This window comes from Convolutriloba macropyga, chromosome 2, assembly GCF_964194025.1.
Source record: "Convolutriloba macropyga chromosome 2, txConMacr16.3, whole genome shotgun sequence".
NCBI classification, from domain to species: Eukaryota; Metazoa; Xenacoelomorpha; order Acoela; family Convolutidae; genus Convolutriloba; species Convolutriloba macropyga.
This window is the reverse complement of record NC_134469.1, coordinates 18,826,050-18,838,549: the sequence shown is the minus strand read 5'-3', so window position 1 is coordinate 18,838,549 and position 12,500 is coordinate 18,826,050. Positions and strand designations below refer to the sequence as shown.

The 12,500-nt window shown below is 37.5% G+C and overlaps 3 protein-coding genes across 5 annotated transcripts in view; 2 read left to right on the top strand and 1 right to left on the bottom strand.

Annotated features, from left to right (window-relative positions):
- Positions 1-10,527, top strand: part of LOC142357675 (uncharacterized) — a 12,993-nt gene extending 2,466 nt beyond the window's left edge. For both annotated transcript variants that reach the window (XM_075409240.1, XM_075409234.1), the window contains one exon: positions 9,907-10,527. In XM_075409240.1, coding sequence (XP_075265355.1) covers positions 9,907-10,403 — 497 coding nt within the window. In that variant the 3' untranslated portion in view covers positions 10,404-10,527. The remainder of the gene's footprint in view (positions 1-9,906) is intronic.
- Positions 1-12,500, bottom strand: part of LOC142357659 (isocitrate dehydrogenase [NAD] subunit gamma, mitochondrial-like) — a 545,753-nt gene that overhangs the window by 419,599 nt on the left and 113,654 nt on the right. The gene's annotated exons all lie outside the window — the stretch shown is intronic.
- The window catches only part of LOC142357620 (uncharacterized), a 171,817-nt gene continuing 159,537 nt past the window's right edge, over positions 221-12,500 (top strand). The window contains exon 1 of the mRNA XM_075409201.1: positions 221-736. The gene's annotated coding sequence lies outside the window, so the exon portion shown is untranslated. The remainder of the gene's footprint in view (positions 737-12,500) is intronic.

Genomic DNA, 12,500 nt, shown 5'->3' with positions numbered 1-12,500 from the left:
ATCCACATTATCTTTATTTATAGGAAACCATCACATTTTGTCTACAAAACCATGGGCTTTCCTCAAAACCAATATTAGCAGACCAATAAGCTACAATTTAGCTTCGTTGACACACCTAACAAAAGCCAAACTTAAAATTAAAAATTAAACAGACAATTAAGACATCAGAAAAAATATAAAATCCACTACTATTTTTGTGTTAAAAGTAATATTGGCAGTTTAAGTATTTATCTCCCCTCAAGCTTCGTTCGAGAGCAATTAAAAATGATAATACAATGGATCAGTCTATACGCATTTGTTTATTAACGTTTGGAAATAAAATCAAATAATTCCTCTCAAAAATGCGCTTAAATATAAAATGGAGCTAACTAGGTAGGAATGAAAATCTGTGACATTCTAAAGAAGATTAATCAAAAATTGTAAATAAGGGCAGCAAGTATCTTGAAGAGGCTCAACACGATGTCCTAAATTTTAAGCGCACGCCAAGTTAGCAATCAAATCTGAAAACTCCAAAATTGGTAATCTAAACTTTAGATATCATAACTTTGAAAGCGACAAGCAGTGACAACAACCAAATCAAAAATCTCTCTACTCAAGCTACAATAGAACTTGGGAATTGACTCGAAGATGAAGAGATTGTATTTTTGCCGCCGAATTTTAACGGAAAAAAACGACATTAACTGAAGCAAGCAATTCCATCGAAAGGGCTGACATTCAACATTCCCGAGTGTAACTGGTAGATATGGAATTGAAAGAAAACGGGTGTGATAGAATCCTACGCTACTTTCATGACGAAAGATAAGACACCAGCAATAAAAATTTGTGACGGATTCCAAAGTCACCAAAGGGAATTAACCAACGTTGCTGGATTAGAATTGCAGAAGAAAACATAATCCACAAACAACGGGCGAATTGCGCTCAAATGACTGGCGAGCGGTTGGCTTCGTCAGTAGCTGGCTGCGGCTTAGGGAGGCTAGCATAAGTTAAATTGAGGGGAGGGGAGGGGTGGGTGGTGCGGCGGGTTGGAGGGATGTGTGGAGGGTTAAGGGTGGAATGAGGTGGGGACTAGTAACGCTCTAAGAAAACTACTCAGCAACTCAATGCCCACCGGGATTTATCTGTTTATCCCGTTTGTTTGAGGACGAAAAGTCAACTGATCAGACAAAAAAACAATCAGACGAAAAAATGGGAGTAAAAAAATCGCCAAGAAAGAACAGCATGACTAATATAATCAGTTGCTGCAAACTTCGTTTGAGAGCAATTAATAAAAACATGGTAGTCACGTGCAACACCAAAAAACTGCGCAATAAGAGAAGCCATCTGATTAAACTATCCAAAACCTGTTAACGAATACGGGTAAGTACTGCTAATAAGTTATCATCTCATGGCCCCAGGCATTATTCGACGCCAATTCTATAGGAGTGCTTAAAGTTTAAGTAATTTGAGCTAAATGAAACCAGTTTTGAAAACACCGAACATTTGAACGAACATATCTTTACAGCAATGGAAAAAACGTAAGCCGACTAACGTCGGATGAATTGCTCTCAAACGACAGGCGGAACTATTTAACTTATAGGGGGGAGCAGCTTAAAAGTAGACACCAAAGCATGCTGATGTGAGCTTCACCAAACTGCGATGTCAGCTTCCTGTTACAAATAAAAACAACCGATAAAAATCTAATTTTTATGAACTTTTGTGAAAATAAACATCTAAAATATTTTAATTGGCCAAAATTACGAAATAGCTCTAAATGCTGCACATTAAAACTTTACATTAGAGTCAGAAATCCTCAGTCAGTCCAATGGCCCACAATTCGGGAAACAGATTGTGAGAATGAAAGCAGTCATAGGCGACAAAATATTGCCGCTAAGAACAAAACACTGCTCATAGCTAAGTACAGTTGCTGTAACTTTCTTCAGAAAGCTATTTTAAAGTTATTAAAAAGTCTCAATTCTTTAAAATGGCACTTGTTAGCTCTCAATTGAAATTAGGATTAGTTGTTTGTGAACGTTATCTGTTTCTTTCTCGCTAGATTGCGGTAGAATTATTCAACAGCGTAAAATTTTATTCGGCAACAATGGCATGTTCCAGTTGGTGTACTTAGTAAAATAGCTTTTAGCAGTCGTTGTTTCGCTATCTTTCTGCCTAAATCATGTCTATTTCATTGAGTAAAAAAATTGTGTGATTGTCCTGTAGTTGATATTCAAGTACGAATTTGATTCAGGCTTTCTTATTAGGTATACTTTAACTCGGTAGTTTACCTTTCGGTTGAGTCTTGCTATCTGCTGTTCAGATAGAACACAAATAGAAACTAGAAATTTACACAAAAGTGGAAAAAGGATTTGAATAGCGATACTCGTATGTCTCCAAGAACTCTGTTTGTTAATAAGCGGAGTCCGAATAGTGAAGCCCTTCTCCAAGTAGATTGTTCAACTGTGTGATAAGTTCAAATTCAAACTATTTTCAATGTGAGAAACGCTCAATTGAAATCTAGAAAATTGCAATTTTGTATCCTTTGAGAACTATTTAGATTATTTTGGTCAAAGTGCCTGAATCATTATCACTAGTTATGCATGCATTTCATACTATGCATAACTATAATATCATTTACATACTGATTTTCAACATCGCCTTTAACTCTTTGATATTGCCAAAGCAAACCGTTAATTTTTGCTCCAAAAAAGAAAAAGATATTAAATTATTTCCCAATTTTGGGAAGCTTTCAATAGACTTCTGAGTTATATCAGACCATAAACGGCAGTATCTAGATTACAACCTTTCAGAAAGGCCGTTACAAGCCTTTCTTATTAGAGATGAGAATTTTTGAAAAACTTTTTATATAATTAAAAACAGAAGATCACGACCAATGACCTGTAGCTTGTTCTGTTGAATAAATTTCTATCTGTAAGCGTTCGACAGTTTTTGCCCAATTTTTTCATCTTTCAAAAATCAAACCATATTAAATTACCAGATTTCTAATCAAAAAGACAAATCGTTCCAACATATTCCAACATTAACAAAATGGGGGAATATATATGCGAGGCTGGCTTTTTTGATTTTCTTTTTAAGTCAAATTTTCACTTCTTGTTAACTCATCGTGGCGAAAAACAGATGTTCTTTTGTAGCCCATAGAGGCTGCCTTCATTTTTATTTTAAAACTGCAAATTTTACGGCAACTTGGGAAAGGGGACATGTATAAAACACTGGCAGGAAAACAGGAAAACGAAAAAAAATAAAAAGAATTAGAGAGCTGGGGGAGTTTGGTGCGCATTAATTATTTCAAAGACAAAAAACAGAAGAAAAATCTTTTCATTTTCTTCCAGTTAGTTAAAACTTTTATGTAATAATTTTAAACCCTTTTTGCAGTTCAATGTAATTCAGGTATAAACAAAACAGAAAAATGTATGAATCAATAAAATGTAAAAAGGAGAAATATCAATTTCCTACTTACTTCTTCCAACTCTCAAGAAAGATATAAAAAAATAGAGTATGTAGAGGTTCCTTCCTACGGCTCTGTTTGACCATAACTCAATCAAAATGAATACCTCCAATACTCCTGAAGTGCACAAAAACTACCGATAAATTCTAGAGAACAAGAACGACAAGATAAAAAGAAAAATGAAAAAAAAAATAGTTTGCAAATTAATGCTTCTTAATTGTAGAACATTTGAGTCAACAAACAGAGTATTTGAATAACTTTTTTGATTTAAAAGAACGATAAATATATTTTTGTTTAAAAATAAGTTTTCTTTTATTGCTCCTTTTACGCTTAAACCAAGCTCTATATATCAATAGAAAATAAATGAATACAGAGTTGAAAAAATATTGCATACTTGAAAACTTGAGATCAGAACAACAAATATTCTACCCTTTTGAGGAAAATGTAAGTGGTTTTTTTCTTCTTATTTGTTCTCATTGTTCCAAATGCCTCAACTGACTTTCTAAATAGAGCTCCCGACTGGCTTTCAGCTGACTGTTTATATAAGTCACCTGAAAACGTGCAGTGGTCTTTAGTTTTTTTTGCGCTTTTAAAATAAATCACCCAAGCATTGGAAAAGTAGAAAATCATAAGTTTCTTGCAAATACCTTGCGTAAATTAACAATGTTACTCTTAGACCTGCTCCTAGTTTTTTGGAAGCTTAAATTTGTTTTAAAATTACTGAATTGGTTCTTGATCCTTCCAAATTATAACAGGAGACAATAAGTACATGGAGAAAACGAAAAAAAATGCTATTCTTCAAGTTTATGCTTTTCTAGACTTAAAAATATTTTGACGCTTTTGCTGCCCAGTTGTTCCAATGTTGATTTGCAGTCTAATTAGTCTCACATCCAATTTAATGGAAACAACATAGGAGTTGCCTAAAATAATTTCTCGCCAAAAAATTTAGTGAACTATAAAATATATTTTTCTTAATTGCCGCAAAACACTGTCCAAAACCATGTCCCCCAAATAATAGTGTTCCAATTAACTATTAGCCGAATTCATTCCAAAAGAATTTTTAGTATAACATCAGAAAAAATATCTCAATCTAAGAACAATTTTAGACCACAATTCTACACTGTTAGAGGCGTAAAAATTGTAGCACAATTCTCTTCTCTGAGCTCTGCCAAAAAAAATAGCTGCTATTGCCTGATACTTAGTCGCAAATATCAATGAGAAAAACAAGGCTAGAAAATGATTTTATTACTGGTGCGATGTCTGAAATTTTATATAGATTTAAACTATTCGTCTCACTCAAGAATTAGTTCAAAAACTCAAAGCCAAATAAGCTTCTAATAGATTAATATATCAGTACATACAACAGTTTACAATTAAAGTAAACAAACAGTATTTTGATAATGTTCAGGAATGGTTATATTTGCCAAGAAAGTAATTAAGAACAAGCATTTTTAAGCATCTATCATTTCCCTAAAATTGGATATGGCTTTGAGCTTTATTATTATAACTGAGTTTGTTCTTTTAAAGTTGCTATGTTTTTTGTTCGATTGATAAATATTCAACGGAGCTGAATTTGTTCAGGGAATTATGACGTGTTACATTTTTTTATTAGTCTACTCAAGCAAAGCAGTTTTCTAGTCTTTGTTTTTAAATTTAACTGCAATTTTTTTCTGCACAGATTTATCAGTTTAAAATCATTAAAATCAGGTTGTTAAGGATAAGGTTTGTACACATTCTAATTCGCCAGCTTCTAACTTTCTAAATGATCTTTCGGTTCAGTCTTGCAATTTGATTTTCTTGTAACACAGAAAACAAAATTGAGATTAAATTCCATGGGGGTGGACAAAATGTTTGAAGTGACACTCGCGTGATTCGAGGAACTTTTTGGAACTGTACCGAGACCGAATCCTTTGAACCTTTATATAGGTATAATGCCCGATTGTTTGATAAGCTTAAATTACTGTCAAAATATCACGTTTATTTATGCTACTTTCACGCTATTTACGTTTTGCTGTGAGTTTATTGCAGTTAATTTTAATAATTGCAAATTTATGTTTCCTTTGAAAAGTGGAGTAACCCAAATCAGTTGTTGTTGCTGTAGTTGTCGCACAGAGCTGCAATTCGCAGGTAATTTTGGCAGGATACCGGCGCTTATTGCCGTTTTTAACTGATACCTTGGTTGCCATTGTATCATAAAAATAGATTAATTAGTATTAGTCTGACTGCCTATCCATAACTTGCTTGTGGTGCAGCGACCTTTCTGCATCAACGCCATGGTGGATGACATGCGGTCCCCTGTTTGGGGGGGGGGCAAGAGGGGGCATCGTCAACATCAGGGGAAAGGGGGCAACGAAGTTGAATTATTCTGTGCAGTGTGGTTGTAGTGGACTTATGGTATTATGTCCAGCCAGTGGTATTAAGCTAGCTACCTCCACTGGTCTTTCCCGCAGGTCAATCACTTTTAGGTCCGCGGTGTTCTCATTGCAGTTGAAAATGTGCTTTACGCCATGTGGTGCTACTTCACATTTGGGACAGCGGTTGTCAACATTGTTAGAGATCCTACTCAAATAAGAGTTAAGCAGGGGGCAGTATCCAGCTCTCAGTTGTGCCAATCGCATACGTGCAATTCGCGGCAAGGTTTGTTCTCCTGCTATCTTTGATGGAGGTGTACCTAGTTGCTTGCCGTCTTTGTTCAACTGAGTATGTACCGTGTGAGGGTCGATACTTTTGAGCTCATTTTTGTATTCTTTAGGATTTAATTGCTCTTAATTGTTTGTGAGCTGTTTCATGCGGTCCCTATGAGTATCATTTAGTGTCGGTTTCATGGGGCAATAACTTGTTGAGGAGGTTGTTTTATGATCAGCACGGTGGCTCTGATAACAGCCGGCTAGAAATTGCTCTGCTAACATTTCTATGTGAGCTTCAACAGGCAGCATTTCACCCTCATTGTGTTAGTCATTGGCTTCAGACATTACACAGCAAGTAATTGTGCGAAGTGCATTGTTTTGTTGTGTTTGCAGGTGGTTCCGGTTTAAATTGCTGATTGTTGAAGCCCAAATGGGAGCACCGTAGTTCGGGACACTCCCACCAATTGCTTTTTACGTCACGGAGCGTGTCTTTTTGTGCAGCTTCAGTCGCTACCAGCAATCTTTTTGATGTTTTATTGCGCTTTTGCAGTTTCTCTTTGGTCCTCCTTACATGTTCTCCAAAATTGAGCATACTATAGAAGATGACACCAAGTACTTCAACTTTGGACCTTACCGGTATCGGTGAATCTTGATAGCGAGGTGTGGGTCCAACATGGCCTCCTTGCTATAGGCTGTGAATGCAGCAGCACTTCATTTCTCAGCTGACATCTTAAGTTTTTTACTCTAGCCAGACATGTAAAATAATGTAGGGAGTTATGTGACGTAGTTTCTCAAATTGTGGGTGAGCTCTAATTAAAGTTGTATCATCAGCGTAAAACGTGATGTTTATATCTTTCGGGGGTAATTTCTCAACCTTGGTTTTTTATTTTTATATTCTACATAAGAAAACCAGCCTTGTAAGAAAAAAGCGACCCATCTTCTTGCGCTATTTGGTAGTGGTGCCTCGAGTATGTCCTGGTACGGTTGCAGGGTTTCTTTTGATTCAAGCCTTTTTGCATATCGTTTGTGACATTGAGAGCTGTCGTTGTGGAGAGCTCAGGCCCAAGGCCGTGCTGATTTACTTTTAGTGGATATTCTATAAAGTCACGTGAGAAGTTTTTCTGCTAGCTTTGCAATGGGGAGAGGAGTGCATTTGGTCTGAGATTCGGCTATGGGTTTTCCCGATTTGTGTAGGGGTATAACTCGGCCAACCTTCCCAAATATTTGGGAATTTTGCACTGCTTTAAGAAACGTTTATGGTGTCAGTGAGGCATATGAGTGCCATGGGCCTAGATGGTGTAGGTCGATTGGCGGTATGCTATCTGGGCCCAGCGCCTTACTTTTCTCTAACTCTTAAAGCTTCATTCACTTTTTCTAGTTTACTTATTGTTCTTAGTGTATTTGTTTCCTGTTCCTCATTTTTCTTGGGGTGAGGAGTAATTTGTTGAATAAACCTGGTTGTGCATTTCCTTGGATCGTGGTGAGTCGTCTTCATGACGTCAAAGTCTATGGCTCTGTTTGCAGGTGATTTATCGTTACTTAACGAAAGTCCTTTTTACTGTGCTCTAGAGTAATTACCTCTGTGAGTAAGTGTTTGTACGAACTCGATCCGTTTTTTAAGCTTTTGAACTTGAACAAACTTGTTTATTTCATGGTTTGCGTTATTTTGGGGTCCCTGGTTGTTTTCCTTGAATTTCATCTCACTTTTCAGAAAGCTTTACTGTTTTGCTGGGAAAATTGGCAACCAGTTTTTATTTTTCCTTGCAGGATATGCCTGCCAGTCGCTGCATTGATGGCTTTCCATAAGGTCTTTTCCGCATGTTAGACATTTGTTCGCCTTTGTTGTTTCTTCAGTTTTAGTTCAATGTCTTTAAAACTTGCCGAGTCAGCTTTGCGGAAATCGATTACAGTTGTTTGTGGTGTTGTGTGCGACGAGTTCGCAGGTGATGGATAGAACGGTTGGTAAATGGTGCGAGCCTAATATGTACTCCATTCGCCAGTCGATATTCATTGCTCCGTTTGAGGTGTCGGCACTTATTTCCGTGGAGGTTTTACAGGATTCAATTACTCTTGTACTGGCCTTTTCGTTAAATACTACATGATTAGAGAGGTCTATTTCACTTGCAATATTTTTTCATCTTGTGTCTTCCGGTAGTTTCGAGTGCCATAGAGGGATTTGAGCATTGAAATTACCGACAATGATAGTCATCTAACTCGAGTAGTTTACTGATTGATGTCTTGTATCCTTCGTCACAGCCAGACAAAGGTGGTAATTAGGTGTTCACTAGTGTGATGTTATAACCACCTGCGGTGAGTTTTATAGCTTAGACTTCTACGTGTTTGTCAGAAGTCTTACGTTTGATTTCCTGAAACAGAATGTTTTCCTTAATGATAAAAGCTATTCTCCGCCTTTGCCTCTTTCTTTGGTTCTATTCTTTTGGATTATGCAGTAGCCAGGACGGCTTACGAAGGTTGATTTTTCACTGAGGCTGGTCTCCTGGATTACAGCTATTTGGATGTTATTTTCCTGTATCTAGTCCAGGATGTTGTCTTGTTTATGTTTGAGACCATTCCAATTCAGTTGAAGAATGTTGAGGTGTGTTTTGTCGTCAGTGGGGAAATTTTGCCTTGTAGGATTTGCTTTTCTATTGTCTGACACTTGCCCCAGCGCTACAGTCGAACTTTTGTTCCATTGCTCTATGGACTGTAAGTTGGTGCTCAAGTATGGACGCCTCTACGCGGCAGAACTACGAGCGGACAACCGCTCCCAGGATCAATACACTCTGTACAGAAAGCGAGAAACGGTTTTTTGTGGCAAGATCAGGTAAGCCCAGTCTCTCTGGTCACTAGCATGCATTTGACCGGGAAACACATGTTTGCCCTGGTTCTCATCCTAGGCGGCATTGAAACCAACCCCGGCCCAACGACTTGTGCTGTTTGTCATCATAGCAACTGGAATCAATATAGCGTCTGGTGCGGCCTTGAAGGTGGTACACCTTAATTGCACCAAACCAAATTTCTCGACATATTACCCGATGGATAATAATTCTGTTGCTTTGAGTCAGAGCGCTTGATTCAACTAACTCAAGCGTCATCTTTTTGTTCCAAATTTAATCGTTAAAAAAATTTTGTCTATGAACACGTCACCAATATCGGAAAATTAGAGCACAATTCGTAAATTTTTTTCAGTTTCTGGGAACATTTATGAAATAGTCTTTATTTAAAAGATCATCACCAATCACATGTTCGGGTTGTTGCGTTATGATAAAGTCTTAATTGTAGTGGTCCACCAGGTTCATTTTCAATTTCATTGATACAATCTAACGTTTGTAAATTAGCTAATATCCTTGAAAAAGACAATGTTACCTTTCTTTCTGACAATGTTAAATTATCATCGTGATAGACCTCTTGATTTGAAATAACTGTAGCATTTTTCACATTTCTTGTTTTGCATTTCAGCTAAATTTTAGAGCTAGGAGGCTATTCAATTTTTCAAATTGTTAATGTGCGGGTTGTAATTTTCCATTATAACTCAATTTTTACTTTAAAAATTTTGACTAATCCGTTTATCCAATTTTCGGAAAGTCTGCAGTTTTGCTTGAGCGGACAGATATTTTTTCGACATCCATGACTTGCATTTCCATCGCGATATATCCAAAGGACAGTCCACCCATGGCTGGACATATTAACAAGCAGTATATATGCGTACTGTTTTAGCATGTATTTGAGATAATTTCATGCAATTAAAACTTAAACTGCAGCTTTTTCTACATGTGAAATGCGTAGCAGCAAGAATTTCGGGCAGCTGATAACAGCCTCTGATAAATCTGTCCATTTCAGCTACTGTTAAAGAGCCTGAAGAGATGAGTCTATTCGATATCTTGCCCACCAGATACAAAGAACTACGAAAAACAGACAACTCCGCCCATAACACCAACAACAAAGAGCTTCAAGAGCGATTGGGATTTACAGATGGAGCCGTCATTTACTACGCCAGAGAAACTCATAATGATAACGATGGCTTCAATCATCTTGCGTCATCTAAGAAAGCTTTCAGTAGATACCCAGTAAAACGCGACCTACGTAGGCATTCAGAGGTTCACACGCAAAAATCCATGTCATATTGCAGTGTGTCCCCATTTCAAACTCCACTTGTTGCGAGACAGCTGAATGAATTACCCCTGTACTCGCAAACCCAAAGCACCTCGAATCACAAAACTGATATTTACTTACATTCCACAGACAAAAATCTGCGCAAACGAACTGATTACAACTACCCAAAAGCTATTAAACACTATGTCATTCGCCCGCAAACAACTCCAAAATTATTTCTATGAAAATAAACAGTGTCTTATAGAATTGATAAGAATTCGAGTGCTATGTAGAGATCATGCTAGTTGTATAAACCCGATTTCTGGAGCTGGGTTTGCCAAAATCAGGTATTGATATTCACTCTACCAATAAAAGTCAACTAAAAGAATGCCCACTCCCCTTAAAGTGTAGTCGGTCAACTCAGGGGCAGCAAGTCAACTCCTATATACATTTATAACTTCTGACAGTAGTCAACATCGACAAACGATTCACAAACTTGTTCGCGTCTCTCCAATTTTACCACCACCTAACAACTTATTGTTTAAATAACGTATAAACCCCAGTAGCGTAACTATAAAAAGGGGTCTATAAATTCGAAGGAGTGGCGGCTATAATGAGAAGGACCCAACCGTTCAATTCGCGGTTATTGTAGATCAGGTTTCTGGTAAATCTCACGGGTATTTGTACACCATTGTTTTCATTCCTAAGTTTAAGTTTAAGCATTCTGATCGGCAGGCTCGCGCCTCTGTTGATCAATTTCACACATATCAATTCCAAAGTTTCGTTCTGTTGAGAGGCCCAGTGTTTATCAAGTCTTGCTTTGAAACAGTCAGGTCATGTGATTGATACCAATTCATCTGGTAGCTGATTCCAGTCATTTGAAGATTTTCTTCCCCTTGCATCAATACCATTCGTTCCAATTAAGCCGATTGTCAACAAGGCGTCGTACTTCTGTGTCAGTATCTTGTAGATCTGTATCATCCTGCCTCTCTTCCTGCGATAGTTTAATGTTGGTAGCCTAAGGAACTTGAGTCTACCTTGGTAGTTCTTTCTTCTGATCTCTGCCACCCTGCGGGTTGCTCGATATTGTACATTCTCCATTAGTGTTACGTGCTTCCTTAGGAGTGGACACCAGACTTCGTTTGCATATGCAAGATGCGGTCGAAATTGTACCTGGTATAGCTGAAGGAAGCTCTGCATTGTCAACATTTGGAAGGTTTTCTTGATCACCGCAAGGATGACTTTCGATTTCCTGACTTGTGATGTTGCATGAGGATCGAATGTTAGCTTTCAGTCTGCTTACACCAAGGTCTTTCTCTGATTCAATTTCAGCTAGTTCTTCGTCACTGTTCGTTTTGCAGCCGGGTCTCTGACTGCTGTTTGTTGATAATGTCAGTGTACCACTTTTTGTGAGTTAAAACGTAGTACAATATGTTTGGACCACATTAAAAGGTTGTAAAGATTGGAAAGGTCCTAGCATAATCTCTTATCGTCTTCACCAGTGACTGGTCTGAATAAATTAGCATCACATGCGAAAAGGTTTATATTTGACTCCGTGCAAACTGGCATTGAGCTCAATTACATGCTAAATGGTATAGCCCCAAACCTGACAGTTGCGGAATACCACTTCAAACTGTTAGAGTAGATCCCAATTAAGGCCCCTCTTTGCTCCCGTGGTGTGAGAGTTTTTCCCTTTATTCCGTACTGTTCTAGCACTCCGAGTAGGTTACCTTGGGGCACAGTAACAAAGCTTTTCTCGAAGTCGAGATATATAATGTCTTTTTCGTGTCCATTGTCAAGTGCTTCGATAAACTAGTCCGTGTATTTAACGCAATAGGGTAAAATGATTTAATTTCTACATAATTAAACGTTATTTTCGAGATCCTTGCATCTTTGGATGTTTTCAAATCACGTGGTTCGAATGTTTTAGTTCTAGGCCTCTTCCGAAAAGCCAAAAATATCTGCTTTTAACTTCATAACGTGCTGAAAAACTTCATAACGTGCTGAGATTGCGAAAAGTTACGGATAGCTGGAAAACAGCTGTCGTAACTCAAACTTATTGGGCGTCGGTGGATTGCTGTTGCAAGGTCTGATTAGCAATAGTAGCAGTAGTAGTATATTAGGCTTTGAAGTTCGTTCTTCAGGGTATTGCTCCTATTCAGTTGTTTAGATTCATAAGTTTCTGATTAATGTTGCAGATTCCACACTTTCATACAATGCGCCAGCATTTGTTTTTCTGTGTACTGATTGCAGAAATAATGCCAAAAAATTTTTGACACTGTATTTTTATTTAAGCTTCTACCATAATTTGAATAAACTTTGGGCACTAAATTGTAGAGAAT